Source organism: Macrotis lagotis, chromosome 3, assembly GCF_037893015.1.
Source record: "Macrotis lagotis isolate mMagLag1 chromosome 3, bilby.v1.9.chrom.fasta, whole genome shotgun sequence".
NCBI classification, from domain to species: Eukaryota; Metazoa; Chordata; class Mammalia; order Peramelemorphia; family Peramelidae; genus Macrotis; species Macrotis lagotis.
Window position 1 is genome coordinate 167,920,031 of NC_133660.1, and position 24,913 is coordinate 167,944,943.

At 35.3% G+C, this 24,913-nt stretch overlaps 1 protein-coding gene across 1 annotated transcript in view; it reads left to right on the forward strand.

Annotated features, from left to right (window-relative positions):
* The first annotated feature begins 666 nt into the window (after positions 1–666).
* GABRA4 (gamma-aminobutyric acid type A receptor subunit alpha4) overlaps positions 667–24,913 on the forward strand; it is a 95,169-nt gene continuing 70,922 nt past the window's right edge. The window contains exons 1-2 of the mRNA XM_074227469.1: positions 667–869; positions 1,367–1,485. Coding sequence (XP_074083570.1) covers positions 784–869; positions 1,367–1,485 — 205 coding nt within the window. The 5' untranslated portion in view covers positions 667–783. The remainder of the gene's footprint in view (positions 870–1,366; positions 1,486–24,913) is intronic.

Here is a 24,913-nt window from a genome sequence, read left to right on the forward strand (position 1 = left end):
GGATCCTGAAGCTCGAGCTTATTTTGGAGGCTCCCTATCAGTCATAGGTTGGGGGCGCTTCCGTGGAATTGGAGCTTTTTACCACGAGCTGGCTCGCCCCTCTCCCCAGATTCTTGAAGGTGGTAGATCCGTAGTTTCTGGCCCGAAAGCCTCTCAGCTGATTTAGTTCTTGGAGGATGAAGCGGCTGAGGGGGAACTAGAAAGGCCCTATACCCCCATCCCGGACCCCTTTCCTTTCCCTGATAAAGAAAGAGGGATCGTCCAAACCCTCCATTTCATTGGCAAAAATCAAAATCCATCACTTGGGGGTAAGAGGATGAATGGAGGTGGGGGTGGGATTAAAGAAGGAGCTTGAAATAGGGGGTGGCCGTGGAGAATGTTCCTCTTTTTGCTCCCCAGAGTTGAAGGTTCAGACAAACTTGCACAGCCTGGACTGTAGGGGGAAGGAGTGGGAGGGGTGCAGAGGTGGGCATCTACCTCTTTACATTTCAGCTTTTCCTAGAAAAGACTAGCGATTAAAATCAGGTCCTGCCTTCCCTCCTACCCGCACCCCAACCCCCCACCACACACACACACACACACACACACACACACACACGCACGCACACACATGCTCATCCTGTGATGAGCGTGCTGGGTGAGTGTGTCAGAGTGTGAGTGTGAGCGCGAGTGTGCGTGTGTGCCCGCGCGGTTGCCAACCGCTGTGTGATCTCTCCGCTCCCTGGACTAGGCATCTGCGAGACGAAAAACGTGTATAGGCTTAAAGTATGGCATGTTGCAAAGATGGTTTCTACCAAGAAGGAGCCGGGAACCACGATGTCCTCCGGGGTCAGTTTTACCCTCTTGCACTTCCTATGCCTGGCGGCTTGGTGAGTACTCCCCAGAGGCCTCGGGGGGCGTGGGGTGGCACGGTGGCCCAAAGTGCCTGCTAGCCAGTACCCCCTCGCGCCCCAGCCGCTTTCAAGGGGCACCCACTTCTGGGATTTGGACTCTGGGTGAACCGAGGTTTTCTTGGGACCTGGGCAAGGGGAGAGCGAGAAGGGGACGGGGAGAAAGAGTCTGTTTGTGTGTATAATGATAGTGGGTGTGTGTAATGATAGTGGGTAGGGGGAGAGGAAGGAAGAGGGAGTGCGCCTTGTTTGACCATTCCTTTTTCTTTTCATCCCTCCTTCAATCAGTTTACCTCCTCCCCTTTCCCTCCCTCCCCCGGCCCCCCCCCCAGACTCTTCCAGTGATGCTTCAGGTGAAGGGCTTTGACCCTTGAAAATCAATTCATTCTTCCCTGTTATCGTTCATTTATTATCTTCTGTCTTTCATTCATTTTTGTTGTGTGTTTTTTTTTGTTGTTGTTGATTTTGTGGTGCAGTTTAAACGAACCCCCAGGAGATATCAAAAAGGAGGAGAAATTGCGTCCAGAGAATTTCACCCGCATCCTGGACAGTTTACTCGATGGTTATGACAACAGACTGCGTCCTGGATTTGGGGGTATGAATGATTTCAAACACGCAAGTGTGTCCTGTCCCTCCTGTCTGTCACTCTCCTTCGTCTGCCTGTCTGTCTGTCTTTGGGGATTTCAGTAGGTATGCTTCCTATGCAAATATAAGTCTGTCTCTGCCCCTTTCCCTGTCTCTGTCTCTTCAGTTATTATCTCTCTATGATAATTTTGACATAAATACCACCCCCACCCTTTCCTTCCCTCTCCCACCTCACTTCTCCCTAGTTGCCCTTTCTTTCTTTCATAGCACCCAGGATCTCTTAGTCTATGTGGGTGAGAGACTAGAGGATTAAAAAAAAGAAGAGTGCCACAGAATCTCAGTTCTAAGACACAGAGGTAAAGAGTTTGGAGCTACTCTGTCTGAAACTGAATGTGGACACATATTCCCTTACCTGAACATTTTGAGTGTTTCATGAAAAGTTTCACCTGTTGTTCTACCAATAGAATGTAGTAAGTAGGTGTGTTTCACACTAGTCAGATATTAAGGGGAAATACAAACCCTTGCTCTTTTCAGTTCAGTTAATTTAGTGGATTATTTCTTCTTAGTGTTTTTAATTCTCTTCTACAGTTTTCATAGTCTTCTAGACTCCATCATTCAGCAAATATTTATTGAGCACTTAAGATGTGAATTGCACTCTGCTGGATTCTATGCAAGATTCAAGATGTTGGTTAAGACAGTTTCCCTGCTTTCAAGGACTTAATAATCTATTAATAGAAAAAAAAGAGCATTGCAAATTAAGTATCTTAAGAATTTAGAGTAGGGAGAGAATATGGAAGAATTAAAGAATCTCAGTGTTGAGAGGCACTTCAGAAACCATATTATTCAACCCACAACTGAGAAAGAATCACCACTAATATAGATTCATATGGTCACCTTGACCTTTATAGAATGAGGAAGGAATATTGAGATGTCCCATTTAACTTCTACTTAACTCTAACTTTAAAGAAATTCTTATATCATAGTTAAATTTGCATCTTTTGTTAACTTCTACCCATTGCTCCTAATTTTGTTCTGCAGAGTCCAACAGCATATCTAATTTCATTTGTATATGATATTAGGGATAGCTATCATTTCCCACTAGGTCTTCTTTTCTCTGAGCTAAATTCCCTCAATTCTTTCAACTGATCCTCACAGTTTTATGTTAAGGACCTTAACAGTCCTACTTACCCCACTTTGCATGCTCCAAAGCTTATCTTTCCTAAATGTGATCTCCAGATAGGGATTGATAAGGTCAGATTTCAGCAGTTCTACAGTCATCTTAAAGCACAATAACTTTGTAGTTTGTCATGTCACACTGCTGACTCTTATTAAGTTTGTAGTTTACTAAAAACCAAAAATAAGAATTGGAATATAGCCAGTTTGTATTTGTGACATTGAGTTTTTGAACCTAAGGTTACATTTTACATTTACTCCCCTTTTAAATTAAAATTCAGTCTCACCCTACTTTCAGTTCTTTTGAGATCCAGTGATAGGTTGGATGGGTAGAGGGTTAGACTTTTGTGAATGAGCTCATGATGAAGAATAGTATGAAGTAATTCCAGAAAAGTAAATTGAAGATAGTTTTGAGCTGGACTTTAAAGGTAGACTTTTGAGAGTTGAAGCCTAGAAATAGGAGAGCAATGAGACTAAAGGTAGTCCTACACTATGAAAATAACAATAGCAAGGATCCGAAAGTGACCTCTGTTGGTTAGAACTTTAGCTTATTTAATGCATAATTATTTAGGAGATAACTTTGGAAGGCTGACTAGGATTAAGAATTTGAACTTTCCTCTCACAGGCAACAGAGAATCTGTGAACATTTTTTATATAAAAAAAAATCCCACCCCAGCAAGCCTAAAACCTGTTAACCTCATTAAAGTCCTTATGAAAAAGTTTATCACAGAGTCATGACTTTAAGTGCTGGAAAAGACCCAAGAAATCATACAGTCTAATTTCATTTTATATATGAGAAAACCAAGGTCAAAGGAATTTAAATCACTTGTCCAAGATCACATAGTTTGAAAGCATCAAAAGCGAGAGAGATCTGAACCCAGGAACTTTACTCCAGAGCCTGGATATTTTCTTAACCTAGATAATTTATATCAGTTAATTCTTCTAGGGAAACAAAGAAACAAAAGCAAGCGTATTTGAGTGCTATGACTTTTTTGACAGAGATATATTTCTCTGAACAGTGAGTACCTTGATTTTATGTACAATCATAGAATGTTGGAGTGGGAAGGAGCCTTTGAAATAATCTCTTACAACCCACTCATTTTATAAATGAAGAAACTGAAATCCTTAGAGGTGAAATGACTTGTCAAATGTCATGTAGGTAGAAAGTAGCATAGGTGGGATTTGAGGGCAGCCACTCAAACTCAAGTTCTGTGCTTTTTCTGACAATTATAATGAAAAGTTGGTAATTAACTAGGAACATTTTTTTATCATTTGATCTATTAAGAGTTTTCCTAAGTTCCTGAGGAATTCTAATTTTGGTGCAAAAATTGCATGCAAGGAGAATCAGGATCTATTTCGTCAGTTTAGGTGATTATGTCAATAACGGACCATTTTATTTGACAATATTTTAAATATTAAATTTAAAGAAAACAAATCAATTATAATAATAAAGTACATAGGTGGTTTCATTGTTGATTAGGGCCTAACTTGCATCATTAGTGAGATTATTGGATTGAGGAAAAAGAACTGAAAGTATTGAATTTTTATTATTAAATGATCACAAGTAAACTATTAATATCTCTTCAGTTGACTACTAATACACTTGGCTATATTATCACCAGTTTGGGTGCTATGTACAAGTGTGTGTGTGTGTGTGTGTGTGTGTGTGTGTGTGTGCATGTGGATAGAGTAGTAACCCAGAACTGAGTTCAGTCATTTTACTTCAGACTCCTTCCTCTCTAGTCAGTAATTCAAATAAACATTGAGATTTAAGACCCTCTTTAACTCGTTCTGGGGATGGAAAATGTGGCTAACTGCAATAGTGTTATAATTCTAGAGTATACTTGTCATTTGTTGACTTTGTCATTGTTGACTTTGATATAGTATAATCTAACATTCATACTTTGAAAACTTTACAGGATTGAATTTCCTTCTCATTACTTAGAGTATTTACAGTTGATTAATCATTAAAATATTTACTATACAAATCAAATTTTCCTCTTTGTCTTTTGGTCTATGCTAATAAATATTTGTTGCATAAAGTGATTCATAACTTAAAAGTGAGCCGCCCACTGGTATATGTAGAGTACTCCAGGTGTCATGGAGGATAATTCATACCAAAAAAAAAAAATGGGTCATCATGATGTTAATGTGTGTCCTTGAAAATCAAGAAAAAATTCAGTATTAAAGTTGTCTTTGACTTTGTTTCCTCCTCTTTAAATGTACTACTTTAAAGAAAACTCTTACTTTTTTTTTTTTTTTTGCAAGGCAAATGGGGTTAAGTGGCTTGCCCAAGGCCACACAGCTAGGTAATTATTAAGTGTCTGAGACAGGATTTGAACCCAGGTACTCCTGACTCCAAGGCCGGTGCTTTATCCACTAGGCCACCTAGCCACCCCAAACTTTTACTTTTAAAGATGAAATCTAAAATACTTGACTTTTGCTAATTTACAAAATTCATAAGGAAAGATTTACTTGGTTTTTCTAACTCTAAATAAATCATTTTTATATCCTTGTTTAAACATTTTATTATGTTTTTCAAAATTAAAAGTTAAAATGGAAGTTTAATCAATTCGAAAGCACTTAATTATCTCTTTAGTTGACATCTTTCTCATTAGACTAGGTAGGTTTTGAATAGATTTGGATTCTAAATAGACTTTTTTTTGTGGGGGTGAAAAGAAATGGGATTTTTTTTGTTCCATTTCTCCCTCTTACCTTTACCACCTAGTCTTCTACATTTCTACCTTTCTATCCTTTCCCTCATCATTTTTGGAACAAAAGTATTTTTTGAGGGGAAGAGAAAATTATGGGAAAATAAAAAAATCTCAGAAGAAAATATTGGTGAATATTCCTGATAGGTTTTCATTTGTTCCATAGTTGAATAAAATTAAAGCCTTCTACGATGAAATCAAGAGCAACCTTGAACCTTATTCCAACTATACCATATGTCCTGATTTGGAAACTATTTATGTTTCTGAAGGAAACTTGACTTAAAATTATCTAATCACTTATTGAAAGATACACTAAATGAAATTCAAACTAAAATATCTGGATCCTTTGGGACCAGATGTGACTGGGATATAGGAAATCATTTAGAATGTGGAAAAAAATGTTGGATCTGTTGGCAGAGGCTCTAGATTCAAATCTCACCTGTGTTTCTTACTTTGTGATCCTAGACAAATTATTTTGCTTCTTTGGGCCTTAACTTCATCTCTAAAATGAAGGGGTTGAAGTAGATGACCCTTAAGTTCTCTTTCAGTTCTTTGATTCCAAGATCCCATTATTTCATTAACCTGGACAATTTATTACAATTCCTTTGAATTATGGAAGGGGCTATCAAGGGTCACATTTTCAAGTAGGCATTGGAAAGTAGTTTAGATTATAGATAAACTCCTGGAGTTAGGTTAAGAAAATTTAACTTCACATTAATTTTCAAGACTGTTTATATGTATTGCCAAGTCCCTTTCAACAAGCCTTATTGTTACTGATTGAAGTTGCTCATTTAAAATAGCAACTAATAGGTTTTCATCTGCTCCATAGTTGAATAAAATTAAAGCCTTCTAAAATTCATAAGTTTTGGCAAAATGAACCATGATTTGCAGAAATATTGCTTCAGTTCTGTAAGATTAAAAGATTCAGTTACAAAATCACCAGATTTCAAAAAAGTAAAATTTGTTGCTATTATTTTTCAAGAGCAACAAAATCTTTGCTTCCATATATTCTCTAACACCTGCCCCCCAAATCTTAAATAATTATTTCAATATTTAGTACATTATTTTTAATAATAATAGCAATAATTTATATAGTGCATTAAAGGTTACAGAATACTGTTCAAATATTAGCTCTTTTTTATACTTAGAACAACCTTAGGAGATAGGTGTGATTATCTCCATTTGACAGATGAGAAAACTGAGGTAAAAAGAGATCTTTGTTGGATGACATAGGTATTTAATATCTGAGGGTGGATTTGAACTCAGACTTTACTGATTCTTGGTTGAATTGTCTATCCACTACACTTTTTTAGCTTTGCATGTCTGTGTGTATGTGTTTGTGTATTTTAAAATATTTTAAGCTTCTTTCTACATTTTCTTCTGAATATTGTAGACTTTTGTTATCTTGTTTATTTTTTAAACTTGGACCTGGTAAAATCATACCTAATATTGTTATATTTAGATACATTAAAATTTTCAATATTTTGTAAATTACCTATAGATTAAGGATATGTATATTTTAGCCATCATGGAATTGCCTAGAAAATGTGGTTAGATAGTTTGATAGTATCATTATTAGATACTTTTACTAAATGAGATACTTTCTTACCGGGCTCATTAGACTCTTCAATCTGAATTCATGTATCATTAAACTTAATGGTTCTTTTATTTGTTTTAGAGGGTTTGATAATTTAAAGAGAATTTGTGTTCCTAGGAAATAAAAAGAGTGAATTTATTACTGAGGTATCTAATCTTGAATTCTACATAGTGCTGACACCTAAATAAAATCCCCTGAAAATATTACATTTACATATAAGAACTCCATAAATATTTGTTAGCTTTGGTATAATTCTACCCAAATAAACCTTTTACTTCACGATTATAAATCATGAACTCATTTGCAACTAACAAAGGGTAAGGAACCACTTTATTTTTTTAATATTTGTTGGTCTAGCTAAGGGTTCACTTCTTGAACTAATACTAATAAGTGAACCTCTGGATTATGAGACTACTTAAGCTTAAATAGCTCTAGAGATTTATATGTTAGAGATATAGGCAAAATAATTTTGAAACAAAGTTAAATGTCCAGGTGCCCTGGGTGGGAAAAGAAATTTCTAGGGGGTCAGAAAGAGAACATGTGTTTTCTGAATGTCTTCATTTTTTTTTTAAATTAGGAACAAATTTTGGACCAGCATTCATTATGGTTTATAACATCAATTAAGTGTATTCTGTTCATCAGCTTTTCAGTCATATGGACATCAGACATTGAGCTTGGGAAAGACCCTCAAAAAGATGACTTTTCCAGTTGTAAGGGTCAGAGTAAAATAGCAAGTTGTCAGCTGAAAAATGAATACAACATTACTGTTTATACAAGTGGTATAAAACTCAAATAGAAATGGATGGGCAGCATATTGATTTAGAAAACCACAAATTAACACTATTCTATCTGCACTGTATTTTATTTATTTTGTTAAATGTTGCCCCATTACATTTTTTTTGCAAGGCAATGGGGTTAAGTGACTTGCCCAAGACCACACAGCTAGGTAATTATTAAGTGTCTGAGGTTGGATTTGAACTCAGCTACTCCTGACTCCAGGGCCGGTGCTCTATCTTCCACTGTGCCACCCAGCCTCCCCTCCCCATTACATTTTTTTAAGTTTTTTTTTTTTGCAAGGCAAACGGGGTTAAGTGGCTTGCCCAAGGCTACACAGCTAGGTAATTATTAAGTGTCTGAGACCGGATTTGAATACAGGTACTCCTGACTCCAGGGCCAGTGCCTTATCCGCTATGCCACCTAGCCGCCCCTCCCCATTACATTTTAATCTAGCCCAACCAGGGAGGTGGCATCTTGAGTATGACACCTATGATTTATGTTGTTCATATTCACCTATGTTTATAGGTTTCCAATTCCTATTGTTATTTATGATTGTTCTTGGGAGTTATCCTCCCTACCCCTGCCCCTCTTTTTAATGACTAATATGGAAAATGTAAAAAGCAAGAACTTGTGATGTCAGATATTATAGGTTTGTTCTGAATTCTACTAATTGCTTGTTATAAGTTGCTGAATCTCTCTGTAACTATAAGAGAGGCCATACCTAGGACTTGGTATTCATTGATGTGTCAGACTATAATCAGTCTTCATTTCTTCACTGAATACAGTTGTGAAGTTGAGGAATATGGAAGAGGAACAGTTGTTGTATATGGCAGTGCAAAGTCCCTCTAAGTCAGGAATACTTGTCCTTTTGGTGCTGATGTTATGGAAAGGGAGATTCCAGTCTCCAAGTTGCATGGCAGACAGAGGTTTCTAACCTGAAAGATTCCAGAACTGGGAAATGGTTCTAGGTAGGGGAAGAGGGTATAATTAAGTGAGAAAAAAGATTATTTAAGAAAGACCAGGAGTGGAAAAACCAGAGTCCTTTCTGGATTACTATATATTTCACTAAATTTTCACCCAGTTTCAGGGTGAGAACATGGTTTCATTGTAGGGGGATGTGCTTTCCAGAAGTATGTGCTATAAAGGAGACTTTTATGCTGAAGTATAGGAAATTGTGGAAATTACACATTGATATTGCATATTTAATATTAATTGTTTGATTTAATGTTCTACTTTCTCCATCTCAAAAATGAGAGTTCTAGAAGATCTTAAGTAGAAAACCAAGAATACCACTGTGTAGGGACCATTGCCTGATGAATATTCTTTCTCTGCATTCATTCATTCAACACAGTTATGTGCTCATTGACTTTTAAAGCACTGTATCAAAGAATTTATAACCTAGTAGGAGAACATTATTCTTAGCTCTCTTGGGAAAATGGATTAATTCATAATTTGTGTCTATTGGAGGTAGTGTAGCATAAGTGAATTTTTTTCTGGGGCTGAAGTCAGAAAGACATGAAATAAAAATCTGCCTCTGACAAATACTGCATGACCCATGACAAGACCCTAAACCTTTTTATGACTCAAATGACTCTTTAGGATTGACATAAGTTATAGGTAGTTAAAAATATTTTACTGGCAGAAGAATTTTCACCAATAATGGAATCACATATCTTGCATATATTACAAAATTTAAAATTTGAAATGTTATTACTTTTGTTTAATTCATACTTAATATTTGGTTATGAATAAAATGATCTTATATTTATAAAATTATTTTATATTTCTAGCAGGAATAACATGATAAAGTTTAAGAATTTGGCATGCATCATTAGATAGATTTAGAAATTTCCAATCTTCCTTGAAATGTTTGATGGGTAATAGAGTCATGGATTATTTGAGCTGGAAGAGACTTTAGAAAGTTCATAGGTCCAAGCTATCATTTATTAGGGATGAGAAGGAAGAGAAGAGTATAGGGAGTATAGTCCCTTTCCCCTATAAACACACATATACTTGACTTGCCCTCCTACCCTCTTTATGTTTGCTTAGAATTATATGAAAGTAGAAAATTCCATGAGACAACACATTTTTATATGTGTATATATATATATATATATATATATGTGTGTGTGTGTGTGTGTGTGTGTGTGTGTGTTTATCCATTTATACTTAACACACATACACATATATTTTTCTCCTTAGGCCCAGAAGCAACCAAATTCTCAGCCTCAAAAGAAAGCCACTTACTACACACCAGCATGTATAATAGAATAGTGCAAACTTTTATTAAGAGAACTTCATTAAGGGGAGGCTAGGTGGCACAGTGGATAAAGCACCGGCCCTGGAGTCAGGAGTATCTGGGTTCAAATCCGGTCTCAGACACTTAATAATTACCTAGCTGTGTGGCCTTGGGCAAACCACTTAACTCCTTTTGCCTTGCAAAAACCTTAAAAAAAAAGAAAAAAAAGAAAAAAGAGAACTTCATTAAAAATGAAGAACTCTGCTTTCTGGAGGATAATTTGAAGCAGAAGTGGACATAATTAAATCTTTCTGAGCTTTATCCTGGTTTATACTGCAGCAATTACTGCTAAAAAATATTTAGACTAGACTCAAAATTCTGTAGGTGGAGCTACTGGTGTAGCTCAATGACTCAATTATTTTATCTTCATTTTTACCCTTAACTAAATTAAGCTCTTATGTAGGGAGAGTTTTATACAAGGAGACTCAATCATAACACTTTCCCTCTTGGCATCCAAAATTTGGGAGTTGTACTTGATCATGTTTTTTGTTTTGTTTTATTTTAATAACACATTTACAGTGTATTCAAAAATGTTTGCCAAACTTAGTAGAACACAATAAACATATATCAAAAGACAATGTAGTTGATATGTATGACTTCAGAAGTATTTCAATTTACATGATACCCGTGGACAGCTAAAATTTATAAAAAGACTAATTCTGTTCTTATGAAAACCAACACTCTCCTTTTTAGATTATATGAACTTTAAGTAAGTAGTTTAAAAGATGGGCTTGCTATGATAGTTTTTGATAACCCCTTAGATCAATTATTATAAATCTCTTGGTCAAGATTTGTATAAATGACCCAATGAAAGTACTCCCAGCATAGGTGGAAGGAAAGGAAAAATGTTCTTTACAGAATATGATATGATATGGTAACATGTGGTGTCCATCATGTCAGTATTTGTGGCAGTTGTCACCACAACATACTGCTGAATCATATTGAACTTGATCATTGAACTCTAGATCATAAAATCATAGATCTAGAGCAGGAAGAAATACTATTTAGTCCAATCCCTTCATTTTACAGATGAGAAGATTGAGGCACAGGGAAATCAACTTGTCCAAGGCCATGCAGATCATAATCATAAAAAGTGGGGGTGGTTTTCAGATATGTGTACCTGTGAAATTGACTGATTGAATCCAAATGTCAGAGTTACTATGGAATTTCATTCTTTGTGTATTTATCTTTAGAAATTAGCATAGTAAGGGGCAGCTAGGTGGCGTAGCAGATAAAGCACAGGCCCTGGAGTCAGGAGAGGAGTACCTGGGTTCAAATCTTGTCTCAGGCACTTAATTACCTAGCTGTGTGGCCTTGGGCAAGCCACTTAACCCCGTTTACCTTGAAAAAATCTAAAAAGAAATAAAAAAAGAAATTAGCATAGTATCTGTTATATAATAAGCATTTATTTAATAAATACTTTTTGATAGAATGATTGATTGAATCTTAATTCCAAAACTCTTACCAAGATCTTTTAGGATCCTAACCTTGTTATAAATGATTTTAGTTATCTCTCCTAGCTTTATGACACCTGAAAATTTGATGAGCAAGTCATTTATATTTTTATCCAAATTATAAGTAAAATGTTAAATAACTGAGGGTCAAACAGATCCCTGTGAGACTGTTGAAGAATTCCTGTCATATTGACACTGAACCATGAATAACTCTTTGAGTCTAGGCTGAATTAGTAAAAATGATATAATCATTTAGTAAACATCTTTAAATATCAGTTAATGAACTGATTCAGAACATAAAGTTCCTAGTCACTTGATAATTGCTACCATCTATTTCATTTTGTGTACAAAACTGACCTTGTATCTCAGTATTGATACACATCAAAATCCTCAAACTGATTCAGGAATGCTCAGATAGCTACATAAAGCCTTTGGAATGAATTATATGTAGCTAAACATAGCTTTTTGAGTTGTCACTTACTGTGACTCAGCTAGCAACATGAGGCAACAAACTTGATTTTATACTGTGCTTATTATATGTCTCATTTAGATAAAATGAGATAATATTTGTTATGTGCTTAGTATAAGTCTAGCCACCTAGCATCTAGCATTTCTTCCCTTTTTCTCTTGCCTTAAGAGGAATATGGGCTAAGGAATCATAACCCTGATCTTCTGTTCGTTGTTCTTCCATATACTACACCTGTGACCTTTTGCAAATTGTTTGAGATCCCTAAGATTTAGTTTCCTAAAGCAGGATAATAACACTTCACTTACCTATTTAAATCTATGATCCTATGACCCAACTTCAGCAGGGTTGGGTGAGATGATGTAGTTGGAATGTTTTGAAAACTGTAAAGTTAAATACAAATAAAAATGCGTGGTTATGTCATCATATAAGCATATTCTCTTGTCACTAGCCTGGTTTTTTTGAAAGGAGTAGGTTATGATATTTTGGTCTCAGTCTTCCTTCAAGCTGTTAGACTATATTTGAAGTGATCTTTAGGTCACATTTGATTCCCTTTTGAAATTTAGTCATTTTGTAGAGGAAAAAAAAACTCCTTTCAACTTAAAGATGGCTGTGAAGGTAAAGGTCTAAGTGATAACACACAGAAAGTATGGAAAGAGGAGAAGCTAAAGGTGGAAAGATGAGTGATACCAAAGGTCTTTTAACTGACTTCTGATAGTTGGAAACCTGATTTTTCTTAAGGAAATAATTTTTTAAAGTTGCTAATTTGTCATATTTTCAGATTTACATGTTTATTACTGATAGTTCTTTTGGATAATAAATATATGGGGACCTTGACAAATTATGAAGCAAATTAGGACATTCATGTACTTTATAACTTAAATATTCTATTTTTCAGTTTTTTTGTTTTATGTCAATTTACTTGCAAATATACCTCCTGCATTGATTCTCCTGAAGCCATTTATTATTATTATTATTATTATTATTATTATCCCAATCTTACTTCCCTCCCCTCCACCCCACAGAGAGCAATCTGTCAGTCTTTATTTTGTTTCCATTTTGTACATTGATCCAAATTGAGTGTGATGAGAGAGAAATCACATCCTTAAGGAAGAAACAGTCTAAGAGATAACAAGATCAGACAAGAAGATATCTATTTTTTTTTCTAAATTAAAGGGAATAGTCCTTAAACTTTGTTCAAACTCCATGGCTCTTTATCTGGATACAGATGGTATTCTCCATTGCAGATAGCCCAAAATTGTCTCTGGTTGTTGCAGTGATGGAACAAGCAAGTCCATCAAGGTTGAACATCATCCCCATGTTAGGGTGTACTGTGTTTTTCTGGTTCTGCTCATCTCATTCAGCATCAGTTCATGCAAATCCCTACAGGCTTCCCTGAATTCCCTTCCCTCCTTGTTTCTAATAGAACAATAGTATTCAATGACATACATATATCATAGTTTGCTAAGCCATTCCCCAATTGAAGGACACTTACTTGATTTACAATTCTTTGCCACCACAAACAGGGCTACTATGAATATTTTTGTACAAGTGATGTTTTTACCCTTTTTCATCATCTCTTCAGGGTATAGACCCAGTAGTGGTATTGCTGGTTCAAAGGGTATGCTCAGTTTTGTTGCCCTTTGGGCATAGTTCCAAATTTCTCTGTAGAAAGGTTGGATGAGTTCACAGCTCCACCAACAGTGTAATAGTGTCCCAGATTTCCCACAACCCTTCCAACAATGATCATTATCCTTCCTGGTCATATTGGCCAGTCTGAGAGGTGTGAAGTGGTACCTCAGAGAAGCTTTAATTTTCATTTCTTTAATAATTAATGATTTAGAGCAATTTTTCATATGGCTATGGATTGCTTTGATCTCCTCATCTGTAAGTTGCTTTTGTATATCCTTTGACTATTTGTCAGTTGGGGAATGGCTTTTTGTTTTAAATATGACTCAGTTCTCAGTATATTTTAGAAATGAGTCCTTTGTCAGAATCGTTAATTGTAAAGATTGTTTCCAAATTTACTGCATTTCTTTTGATCTTGGTTATAGTGGTTTTATCTGTGCAAAAGCCTTTTAATTTAACATAATCAAAATCATCTAGTTTGTTTTTGGTGATGTTCTCCATCCCTTTTTTAGTCATAAACTGCTTCCCTTTCCATAGATCTGACAGGTAAACTAAACCTTGATCTTCTAATTTGCTTATAGTATTGTTTTTTATGTCTAAATCCTGTAACCTTGGACCTTATCTTGGTAAAGGGTGTGAGATGTTGGTCCAATCTAAGTTTCTTCCATACTAACTTCCAATTTTCCCAGCAGTTTTTTTTTTCAAAGAGAGAGTTTTTATCCCAATAACTGGACTCTTTGGGTTTACCAAACAGTGGATTACTAAAATCATCTCCTGCTTTTACACCTAGTCTATTCCACTGGTCCACCACTCTATTTCTTAGCCAATACCAAACAGTTTTGATAACTGATGCTTTAGAATATAATTTTAAATCAGGTAGGGCTAAGCCCCCTTCTTTTGCACTTTTTTTCATTAAATTCCTGGAAATTCTTGACTCTTTATTTCTCCATATGAATTTACTTACAACCTTTTCTAACTCCTTAAAGTAATTTTTTGGAATTTTTATTGGTAGGGCACTAAACAGGTAGTTTAGATTTGGTAGAATTATTATTTTTATTATATTAGCTGTACCTATCCATGAGCAGTTGATATTAGCCCAGTTATTTAAATCTGATTTAATTTATGTGAGAAGTGTTTTATAATTGTTTTCAAAAAGTTTTGAGTCTGACTTGGCAAATAGACTCCCAGGTATTTTATATTGTCTGAGGTTACTTTGAATGGGATTTCTCTTTCTAGCTCTTCCTGCTGTATCTTGCTAGACATACATAGAAAAGTTGAGGATTTATGAGGGTTTATTTTATAACCTGCAACTTTGCTAAAATTACTAATTGTTTCCAGTATGTTTTTGGATACCTTCTTGGGATTCTCTAGGTAGATCATCATGTCATCTGCAAAGAGTGAGAGTTTTGTCTCTTCCTTCCCAATTCTAATTCCTTCAATTTCTTTTTCTTCTCTAATTCCTGAAGCTAACATTTCTAATACAATATTGAATAGTAGTGGTGATAATGGGCACCCTTGTTTCACCCCTGATCTTTTTGGAAATGCCTCTAGCCTCTCCCCATTGAATATAATGCTTGTTGACGATTTCAGATAGATGTTGCTTATTATTCTAAGGAACAGTCCATTTATTCCTACAGTCTCTAGTGTTTTTAGTAGGAATGGTTGCTGTATTTTGTCAAAAGCTTTTTCAGCATCTATTGATATGGTAATATAATTTCTGATAGGCTTGTTGATGATATAATTGAGTATACAAATGTTTTTCCTAATATTGAGCCAACCCTGCATTCCTGGGATAAATCCTACTCGATCATAATGTATTATCCCAGTGATAACTTGTTGTAATTGTTTTGCTAAGATTTTATTAAAGATTTTTGCTTCTATATTCATCAGGGAGATAGGTCTATAATTTTCTTTCTCTCTTTTAACTCTTCCTGGTTTGGGTATCAGCACCATATTGGTTTCATAGAGAGAGTTAGGCAGAGTTCCATCTTTCCCTATTTTTTCAAAGAGTTTAAATAAAATTTGAATCAATTTTTCCTTAAATGGTTGATAGAATTCACTTGTGAATCCATCAGACCCTGGAGATTTTTTCTTATGGAGTTCAATGATGCCTTGTTGAATTTCTTTTTCTGAGATAAGCTTATTTAGGTATTTAATCTCCTCTTCTTTTAATCTGGGCAACTTATATTTTGGTAAATATTCATCCATTTCACTTAGATGATCAGATTTATTGGCATAGAGTTGGGCAAAAATAATTTCAAATCATTAATTTTCTCCTCATTGGTGGTGAGTTCACCTTTTTCATTTATGATACTAGCAATTTGGTTTTCTTCTTTCTTTTATTTTTTCTAATCAAATTGACCAGAGGTTTATCAATTATATTGGGTTTTTTTTGAAACCAACTTTTAGTTTTATTTATTAATTCAATAGTGTTTTTTGCTTTTAATTTTATTAATTTCTCCTTTAATTTTTAGAATTTCTAATTCTTATCTAATTGGGGATTTTTAATTTGTTCTTTCTCTAATTTTTTTAGTTGCATGTTTAGTTCATTGATTTCCTCTTTCTTTAATTTATTCATGCAAGCATTTAGAGATATAATACGTCCCCTGAGAGCCACTTTGAGTGAATCCCATAGGTTTTGGTATGTTGTTTCATTATTGTCATTATCTAGGATAAAATGATTAATTCTTTCTATAATTTGTTTTGTGGTCCACTCATTCTTTAAAAATGAGGTTATTCAGTTTCCAATTGGTTCTGGGTCTATATCTCCTTGGCCCAATATTGCATCTGACTTTTATTGCATTGTGATCTGAGAAAGATGAATTCACTATTTCTGCCTTTCTGCAGTTGATCATTAGGTTTTTATGTCCTAGTACATGGTCAATTTTTGTATAAGTTCCATGTACTGCAGAGAAAAAGGTATATTCCTTTCTATCCCCATTCAATTTCCTCCATAAGTCTACTATATCTTGTTTTTCTAACAATCAATTTACCTCCTTAACTTCTTTCTTTTTTATTTTATGATTCAATTTATCTAGATCTGAGAGTGGGAGCCTGAGGTCTCCCACTAGTAGAGTTTTGCTGTCTGTGTCTTCCTGTATTTTTTTCAGCTCCTTTAAGAATTTGGATGCTATGCCATTAGGTACATATATATTCAGTATTGAAATAACTTTATTGTCTATGGCACCTTTTAGGAGGATAAAGTTTCCTTTCTTATCTCTTTTAATGCTATCTATTTTTGCAGCTGCTCTGTCTGAGATAAGGATTGCTACCCCTGCTTTTTTAACTTCAGCTGAAGCAGAATATATTTTGCTCCAACCTTTACTCTATATGTATCTCTCTGCTTCAAATGAGTTTCTTGTAAGCAGCATATTGTAGGATTGTGTTTTTTAATCCACTCTGCCATTTGCTTATGTTTTATTGGAGAGTTCATTCCATTCATATTCAAAGTTGATTACTAATTCTTTATTGCCCTCCATGCTATCTTCCCTCTGTTTGTATTTCCCCCCCCCCCCCCCCCCCCCGCCTTATCCATATTCCCCAGTATTTTGGTTCTGAATACCACCCCATGCAGTGTGTTTGCCCTCCTATATCACCCCTCCCCTTTCTTTCTCCTTTCCTTTTTTCCCTTTTCCCATCCCTTTTGTTAGTTCCCTTTGCCCCCTTCCCCCCCCTTCTCCATCCCTCCTCCCATTCTCCCCCTTTTTAATATTTGAAACTGAGTATGTGTATAAGTTGACTTTAAGCCAAATCTGATGAGAAGAAGATTCAGGTGCTTCTCATCTGCTTCCTTCTTCCCCTCTATTACCATAGGTATTTTGTACCTCTTAGTGTAATGAGATTTACCCCATTCAATGCTTGCAGGATTTTCTCTTTTATCTGATAGCTCTGGAATTTGGCCACAACATTCCTTGGTGTTTTCATTTTAGTATCTTTTTATGGAGGGGATCAAAATATTCTTTTAGTAACTACTTTGCCCTCTGGTTCCATGATATCAGGGCAGTTTTCCATCACTAGATCTTGTAATATTAAGTCCAGGCTTTTTTTCTCTTCAGTGTTTTCAGGAAGTCCAATAATACTCAGGTTGCCCCTTCTCGACCTATTCTGGAGGTCAGTGGTTTTGCTGATGAGGTATTTTACATTTTCTTCTATTTTTTCTATTTCTTGATTGGCAGGGTCTTGCTATCTGATGAAGTCATTAGTTTCTGTAGACTCCATTTTTTTTTAGGGAGTTTTCTTCATTAACCTTTTGCAATTCCTTTTCCAATTGGTCAATTCTACTTTTGAAAGAGCTTTCTATTTGACCAATTGAGGTTTTGAGAGAATTATTTTCTTTTTCCATTTGCCCAATTGAGAATGAGAGATTTAGTCTCATTTTGTATTTGTCCAATTGTATTTTCTAAGGATTTGTTTTCTTTTTGCACGGTATTAATTGTCTTTCTCCCAGATTTTCCAGTTGATTTTTAAACTCCTTTCTTATTTCTTTAAGGAAGTCTTTCTATGCTGGAGACCAGATCCTATTCTCCTCAGAGGTTCTAGGTCTCGCTCTGAGTTAGGGTCTTTTCCTTCCAAGAATTTTTCTATGGAGCCACCTTTCTGCTGACCCTTCTTCATTTTGCTAAGACCTTGACTTGGGGTGGGGCTGGTTCACAGGGGTTTGGGATCACTAGACACTTTACTCACTGAGTGCAATTTCTCTGGTTGGCCAATAGGAGGTGCTGGTTGCTTTATCTGGAGTGTCTGTGATCTTGATTGAGGCCTTCTCCCTTAGCTTGAATGGAAGAGTTGAAGCTATTGAATCCTTTTGCCTTCAGTCAGTGGTGGGCTTTACTATGGGGTGAGGTCATCCCTTTTCCTATTGTCAGCTAGGCTGGTTCTTCTGCTCACACACCTGTGCCTGAGGCAGAAGTAGTTTGCAATTGTTTGTTCTGGGAAGAGGCCTCATCAGCAATGGAGGCATGGACTCAGAGTTCCTCAGATCAGAGGAGCCCAGGGATGGTGTCCACAGCTGTCCTGCACCAGAACTCTCCCCCCAGCCCTGTTAGCAAGCTCCAGAGGGTGAGTGCCAACACCAGTGCCTCTGCTCCCTAGTTGACTCTAGCCCCACCACTGATCCAGCAGGTCTCTCTTGGGCCCTCAGACTCCCTGGTTTCAATTCAGCTGCTATTCCAGGGTGATCTGCCCTCTGGACCCAGACTCACCAGCCCTGACTTTTCCAAGACAAATCCTGAGGTGATGTTTTTTCTCCTGGGTTTTCTTTCTGGGTTTTGTGGGTGGGATTTCTGTTAAGAGGTTTGTTTCATATGATAGATGGGGAATGATCAGGAGACTTTAGAACTGTGCCTGTCTTTTCTCCGCCATCTTGGCCCAAAGTCCCTGAAGCCATTTCTTAAAACAAAGAATTAAGAAAAGAGAAAAGAAAAAAATTCCTTAGAATAATAAAACTAGCTTTTAAACAGTACTTTACAGATATGATAGTCCCAGGAGATAATCTTACTTCTATTTTATAGATGAAGAAAATGAATTAGGCAGATGTTAAATGATTTACAGTCACATAGTGAATAAGTACCTGAGACAGTATTTGAAATTGGGTCTTTCTGACTACAAGAACAACACTATATTCACTTTACCACTAAATATCCTATCAATTGGATCTTATTATATATGATATATATTTTATAATTAATGTAATTTAACACAATAGAATATATTCTATATAATATTACATGATATCATATAGAATATTTACACTCATAATTTCTCACCTCTCCAAAAAACGTAGAAAATTACATTTTTCTTCTTTCTTCTTCAGTACTTTACATGATCATGTTAATTACCATTATTTCCCACCTCTTTTTTTGGTTGTACTTTATACATATACAGTGTAAATACAGTAGTCATTGCATGTTTTATTTTCCTGGTTCTTCTTATTTCACTTTGTACTCCTTTTTTACAAATCTTCCTATGCTTCTTAGAGTAAAACATTTATTAAGTTCTTACTACATTCAGATTTTCATACCAAAGCAAAAGTTTTCACATTCCAAGGAGGGAGTTGACATACTTGGAAGATTTCATCAGCAAGTCAGATGAAAAGGTCCCTTGTAACAGCAGTACAAATGTTTAGGCCTCTTTTTAAAGATGATTTTCTCTGATAAAGATCCTAACAGTTGCTGATATTAATTTATTTGTCAGTGCCAAGGATCTTGGTGGCAAGAATATGATTTCCTGTGTCCTTAGCAGCTGAAGGAACAGTTGTCAGGCTGCATCTCCACAGGTTGATGGTTTTAGGAGAGAGGATGGAGACATTTCTATTCTAAAAGCTTTTGGGTCCAGGGTCCTGAACTGTCTTCATTAGTTTCTGAGAGGAGATATTTTTCAAGGTGGCAGGAGTAGCCTCACTTGCCTGGCCTATGCTATGTCCTGTTTCACTCTCTGGGGACTTTGATCCTATATTCTTTATATATGTATTTTTTTAAGTTTTTTAAGGTTTTTTTTTTTTGCAAGGCAGTGGGGTTAAGTGGCTTGTCCAAGACCACACAGCTAGGTACTCCTGACTCAAGGGCCAGTGCTCTATCCATAGCACTATCTAGCCACATACATATATATATATATATATATATATATATATATATATATATATATATATATATATGCATATATATATATACACATATATATGTGTGTGTGTGTGTGTGTGTGTATCTATCTTTTTAAATAGTATAGTAAAACTTCATATTAATACATGAGAAGTTTAATTAACCCTTTCAATTAATGAGCATTTACACTGTTCATAAATCTTTGCTGATACCTCAAGATCTGTAATAAATATTTTGGTATATATTGGAGTTTTTAATACTATCATTGATTTCTTTGGACTGTGTCTAGTAATGGAATATTTAAGTCAAAAGGCATAGGCATTCTAGTTATTTTCCTAATCTTATTGTAAATTATTTTCTAGAGTGGCTCCATCAATTTACAATTATACCAGCAGTATACTGTGTTCCTGTTTTTTTTTCACAACCCCCTCACCATTTATTCCTAGCCGTTGTTATCTTTGACAATTTGCTGAGTGGGAGATGAAAACTCAGATTAAAAGAAAAGCTACAAAACAACCCCAAGAAACAAAAAAATCAGTCATTTGGAACAATCTTTCATATGATTGTATAAAGCTTGTGATTCTACTTTTTAACCTATTGGCTTTTTTCTTTCATCAGTTTTTATTTTCATAAAAATGGCTTTTTATCATGTATTTGTATTAATTTCCTACAAATCTTAGATATTAATCCCTTATCAGAAATATTGGATATAATGATTTTTCCAAAATGAACAGCCTATTGTCTTATCATAATTTTTATAGTATTTCTTTGTGAAAAATCTTTTCAATATCACATAATTAAAATTTCCTTTTTTTCCCTCTTGAGGTTAATTTGATCTTTTATTTGATTAAGAATTCTCTTATCTAATTGTGGTTCTCTTTTAAATTTTTTTTAATGATGTGGCATTTAACATTCAGATTGTGTATTCATTTTGAATTTATTATGGTATAATTATATGTAGTATCATGTATTGTCTAAACAAAATTTTGTGCCAAATTACTTAATAGTTAATTCCATTGGTTCTCTATCAAATAGGGAGTTGTTTCCTTAATAATTATTTCACTGATTTAGCAAACCCTAGGTTGTTACTGAGTTAAATTCTTTCTGATTCTTCCTTATATTCTGTGTTCTGTTGATTTACTTTTATACCATTCTGCTCAGTACCAAATAGTTTTGATAACTGCTTTTTGGCATCATTTGGGTTCTGGAAGTTCTATGGTCCCTCCATTGTTATATTTCTGATTATTTCTGCTATGAATCTATATCTTTTGTCCTTACAAATGAATTTTGCTTTTATTTTTATAAATTATTCTCTTGGTGTTTTAATTGGTATGACATTTAAACTACAAATTAATTAAAGAGAATCAGATTTTTTTTACATTAACATGGTCTAAATCATGAGCAATGGCTAACCTATCCTTCAGTCAGTGAAACATTTATTACTCACTTAGTATCCAAATAAAGATTGTTCCATGTGCTGTTCTTTAAGTTATTCTTAAAATACTTTGAATAATTTCTGTAAAAGTCTTCTGTACAAATCTTCACTGTATCTTGCTAGTTTGACTCCTTGATATTTTTTCTGTACTTTGTAGCTATTTTGACAAAAATAAGAAGTCTTATAGTTTTTTTCCTTATTAACCAAAATCTGATGTGTATGCAGACCCCAGAAGCTTTCTCAACTCATACAACTTCCCCGTTTGGAAAAAGTGAAAAGAATCCTTGTGGGAGACTTAATGTGGGAGGGAAGTGCCTTGAGAAAACTGTGGAGTCAGTAGACATTTCATTACTAGTTCCTAATCACTTGATGCAGAGGAGATTCTTTGTTGGCTACAGAAATACTCAAAGACTGTTGTCTTCAGTCATCTCCTCTTTGTTTATCTTTTTCATTTAGAAACTCCTTAATTCATACAATCTTTTGAGAATTGATGCTCCAAGAAAAAAAAGGTCTAAAGACTTTCTTCTTGTTTGAGGTCATACAGTTCAAGAACTGATCTCTGGTCCTTAGCCTCTGCATAGTTTTTTTTCTTTTACATTCTCACTGAAAAGAGAAGACCCTTCATTAACTTTTTAGTTTAAAAAATTCAGAGGATCGCTCAGCATACCAATGTTCTAGAGCACAAAGGGTCTTCAGTGTCTTTGTTTTGCAACTAACCCAGCACTGATGCTTCAAGGAGCAGGGAGTGACCTAGACTCAACCCAATTTGAATTTGATGGGAACAGTGCTATGTAGGAAATGAGCTAAGTTAACTACATCCCCTGCACTCCTCCAGAGAAGAGGTGATACAGGGAGGACATGTCCCTGATATTTTGGGGCAAATATTTGTACTTTGTTTCATCTATACTTTTGTTAAGTACTTCAATGTCCTCCAAAGATGAGAGAAGCAGAATTTATAGAGGTTGAAGCTGATATCACTAGAGAAGAGATAACTTTTTCCTTCCTTCTCCCCATTTCATCCTTCAAAAAAAAACAAACAACACAAGCCTTCAGGAATCTTAGGGGAAGATTAGCCAATTTGGTTCTGAGAGAAATGACCAGAGCATACACATTATTTTATTTTTTTCATGAATGTTTTCTTCTTTACATAGTTTTATTTTCAAATGGGATCAATATGAACTTTTCTCCATTGTTAGGAAAAACACCCTTTTGTCCATGTTTATCTATAGCGCTCTCTCTCTCTCTCTCTCTCTCTCTCTCTCTCTCTCTCTCTCTCCTCCCCCTCTCCCTCTCCCTCCCTCCCTTCCTCCCTTCCTCCCTTCCTCCCTCCCTGCTATCAGTTAAATAGGCAGTAATCTCAAACTAAATGACACATTTTAGGTGCCTAAAAATGCTTCTTTATTTGATCTTTTCCATCATATGTAACCACTACCCTATAAAGAGGTTTATCTTAAAATAATTAGTTCCTTCAAGCAACATCAAACAGAATTCATCAACAACAAAATAATTGTTTATATACTAGTAAAAGATTGATTAGTGAACATCTTGGTTCTGTTGTCTCTTCTTATATTTCAGCAAAGGTTGTGATAAAGCCTTTTATGCAATACTTATGAACAAGATAGAGAAAATATAGCTTACTGGACAGAAAGCTTTGTTGGATTTGGAATTTTTCAGTTGCAACTTCGAGGAATGTCTCTAGTTAAGTCCCCTAGGCATTTTTCTTGGCCCTACTATTCAAATCTTTTTTTGTTTCTGGGTAGCACAGATGGCATGCTTACCAAATCTGTAGATTATTTAAGACTTTGTAGCATAGCTAATCTGTTGTATGAAAGTTAGTCATTTAGTCAACAAGCATTTATTATTCATTTAAAATGCATTAGCTGCTGTGCTAAGATCAACATAGTTCCCACCTTCAAAGAGTTTTATATTATAATCAAAGAGATAACATATAATACCTAGCTACATAAAAGATTTAGGGTACATGAAAGGTAATCTGAAAGGGAGACATTGGTATCTGGGGTTCAACAATTGTGCTTTTCAGGAGATGGATCTTGAACTGTCTTTTAGATAAAGAAGCCAGGGAAACTGAGAGGCAGAGGTGAGAAGACCGAATATTTCCAGTAAGGGACAACCATTGGAAAAGCATAGAGATAGGTAATAGAGAGACATGTTCAAGGATCTTTCAGTAGACCAAAATCATTATTTCATAGAGCATGTGAAAAGAATTATCTCCTAAGAAGAAGGCAACAGGGAATAAAGAGCTTCAGATGGCAAATGGAGTTTATATTGATTTAAGAGATAATAGGAAGCCTCTAGAGCTCATTGAGCGAGGGGATGACTTGTTTAGACCTATAACATTTGAAAAAATCACCTTAGTTAAGAGTGGAGGATGAATCAATGTAACTTGAGGCAAGCCAACTAGGTGGCTATTGCAGTAGTCAAGGTGCAAAGTGATGAAGGTCTGAACTAAGGTATGAGGGAAGAAAAGGAAAGGTAGATACAAAGATAGAAATGATGAGACTTGGAATTGCATTGTATATGGTGTGAGTGCAGTGAAATGGATGAGAATAAAGAACTGAGGATGATATGAAGATTGAAAAACCTAGGTATCTTAAAAGATGGTGGAACTCTTGATAATAATAGTGAAGTTCATAATGGAATGGGGTTAGGAGAGAAATAATGAGTTCTTTTGTGGACATGTTGTTTTTAAGATGTCTATGGGAATTCAAGTTAGAGAACCAGTTAGAGACGAATGATTGTAAGTTAGGAGAGAGACTGACCTTGGATATATAGATTTGAGAATTATCTGTGTAGAGATTATAATTGAACCCATTTGAGCTGATAGGATCACCAAACAAGAGAATCAGCATCCAGAATGTTTTTGACAACCTATGCTACTGGGCAAAAACAGTAAGATAAATGTAATTTATTCAGCAAGATAAATTGCTGGAAATATGTCCAGATAACAGTTCATTAGAAAAACATCTAGGGATCTTAATGGATTAAAACCTTCATGAGAACTCAGACTTTCTTAAGAGAGTAATAATGTTGGGGCAACTAGGTGGCACAGTGAATAGAGCACCAGTCCTAGAGTCAGGAGGACCTGAGTTCAAATGTGAACTCAGACATTTAATAATTGTCCAGCTGTGTGACCTTGGGCAAGTCACTTAATCCTTTTGCCTTAAATAACAAATACAAAAAGTTTTAAAAAAGAGAGTAATAGTGTTGTAACAACAGAAGAGAATAATTCTGCTCAACCGTGATCTGTTGAGACCATGTTTGGAATATTGTGTTCCAGTCT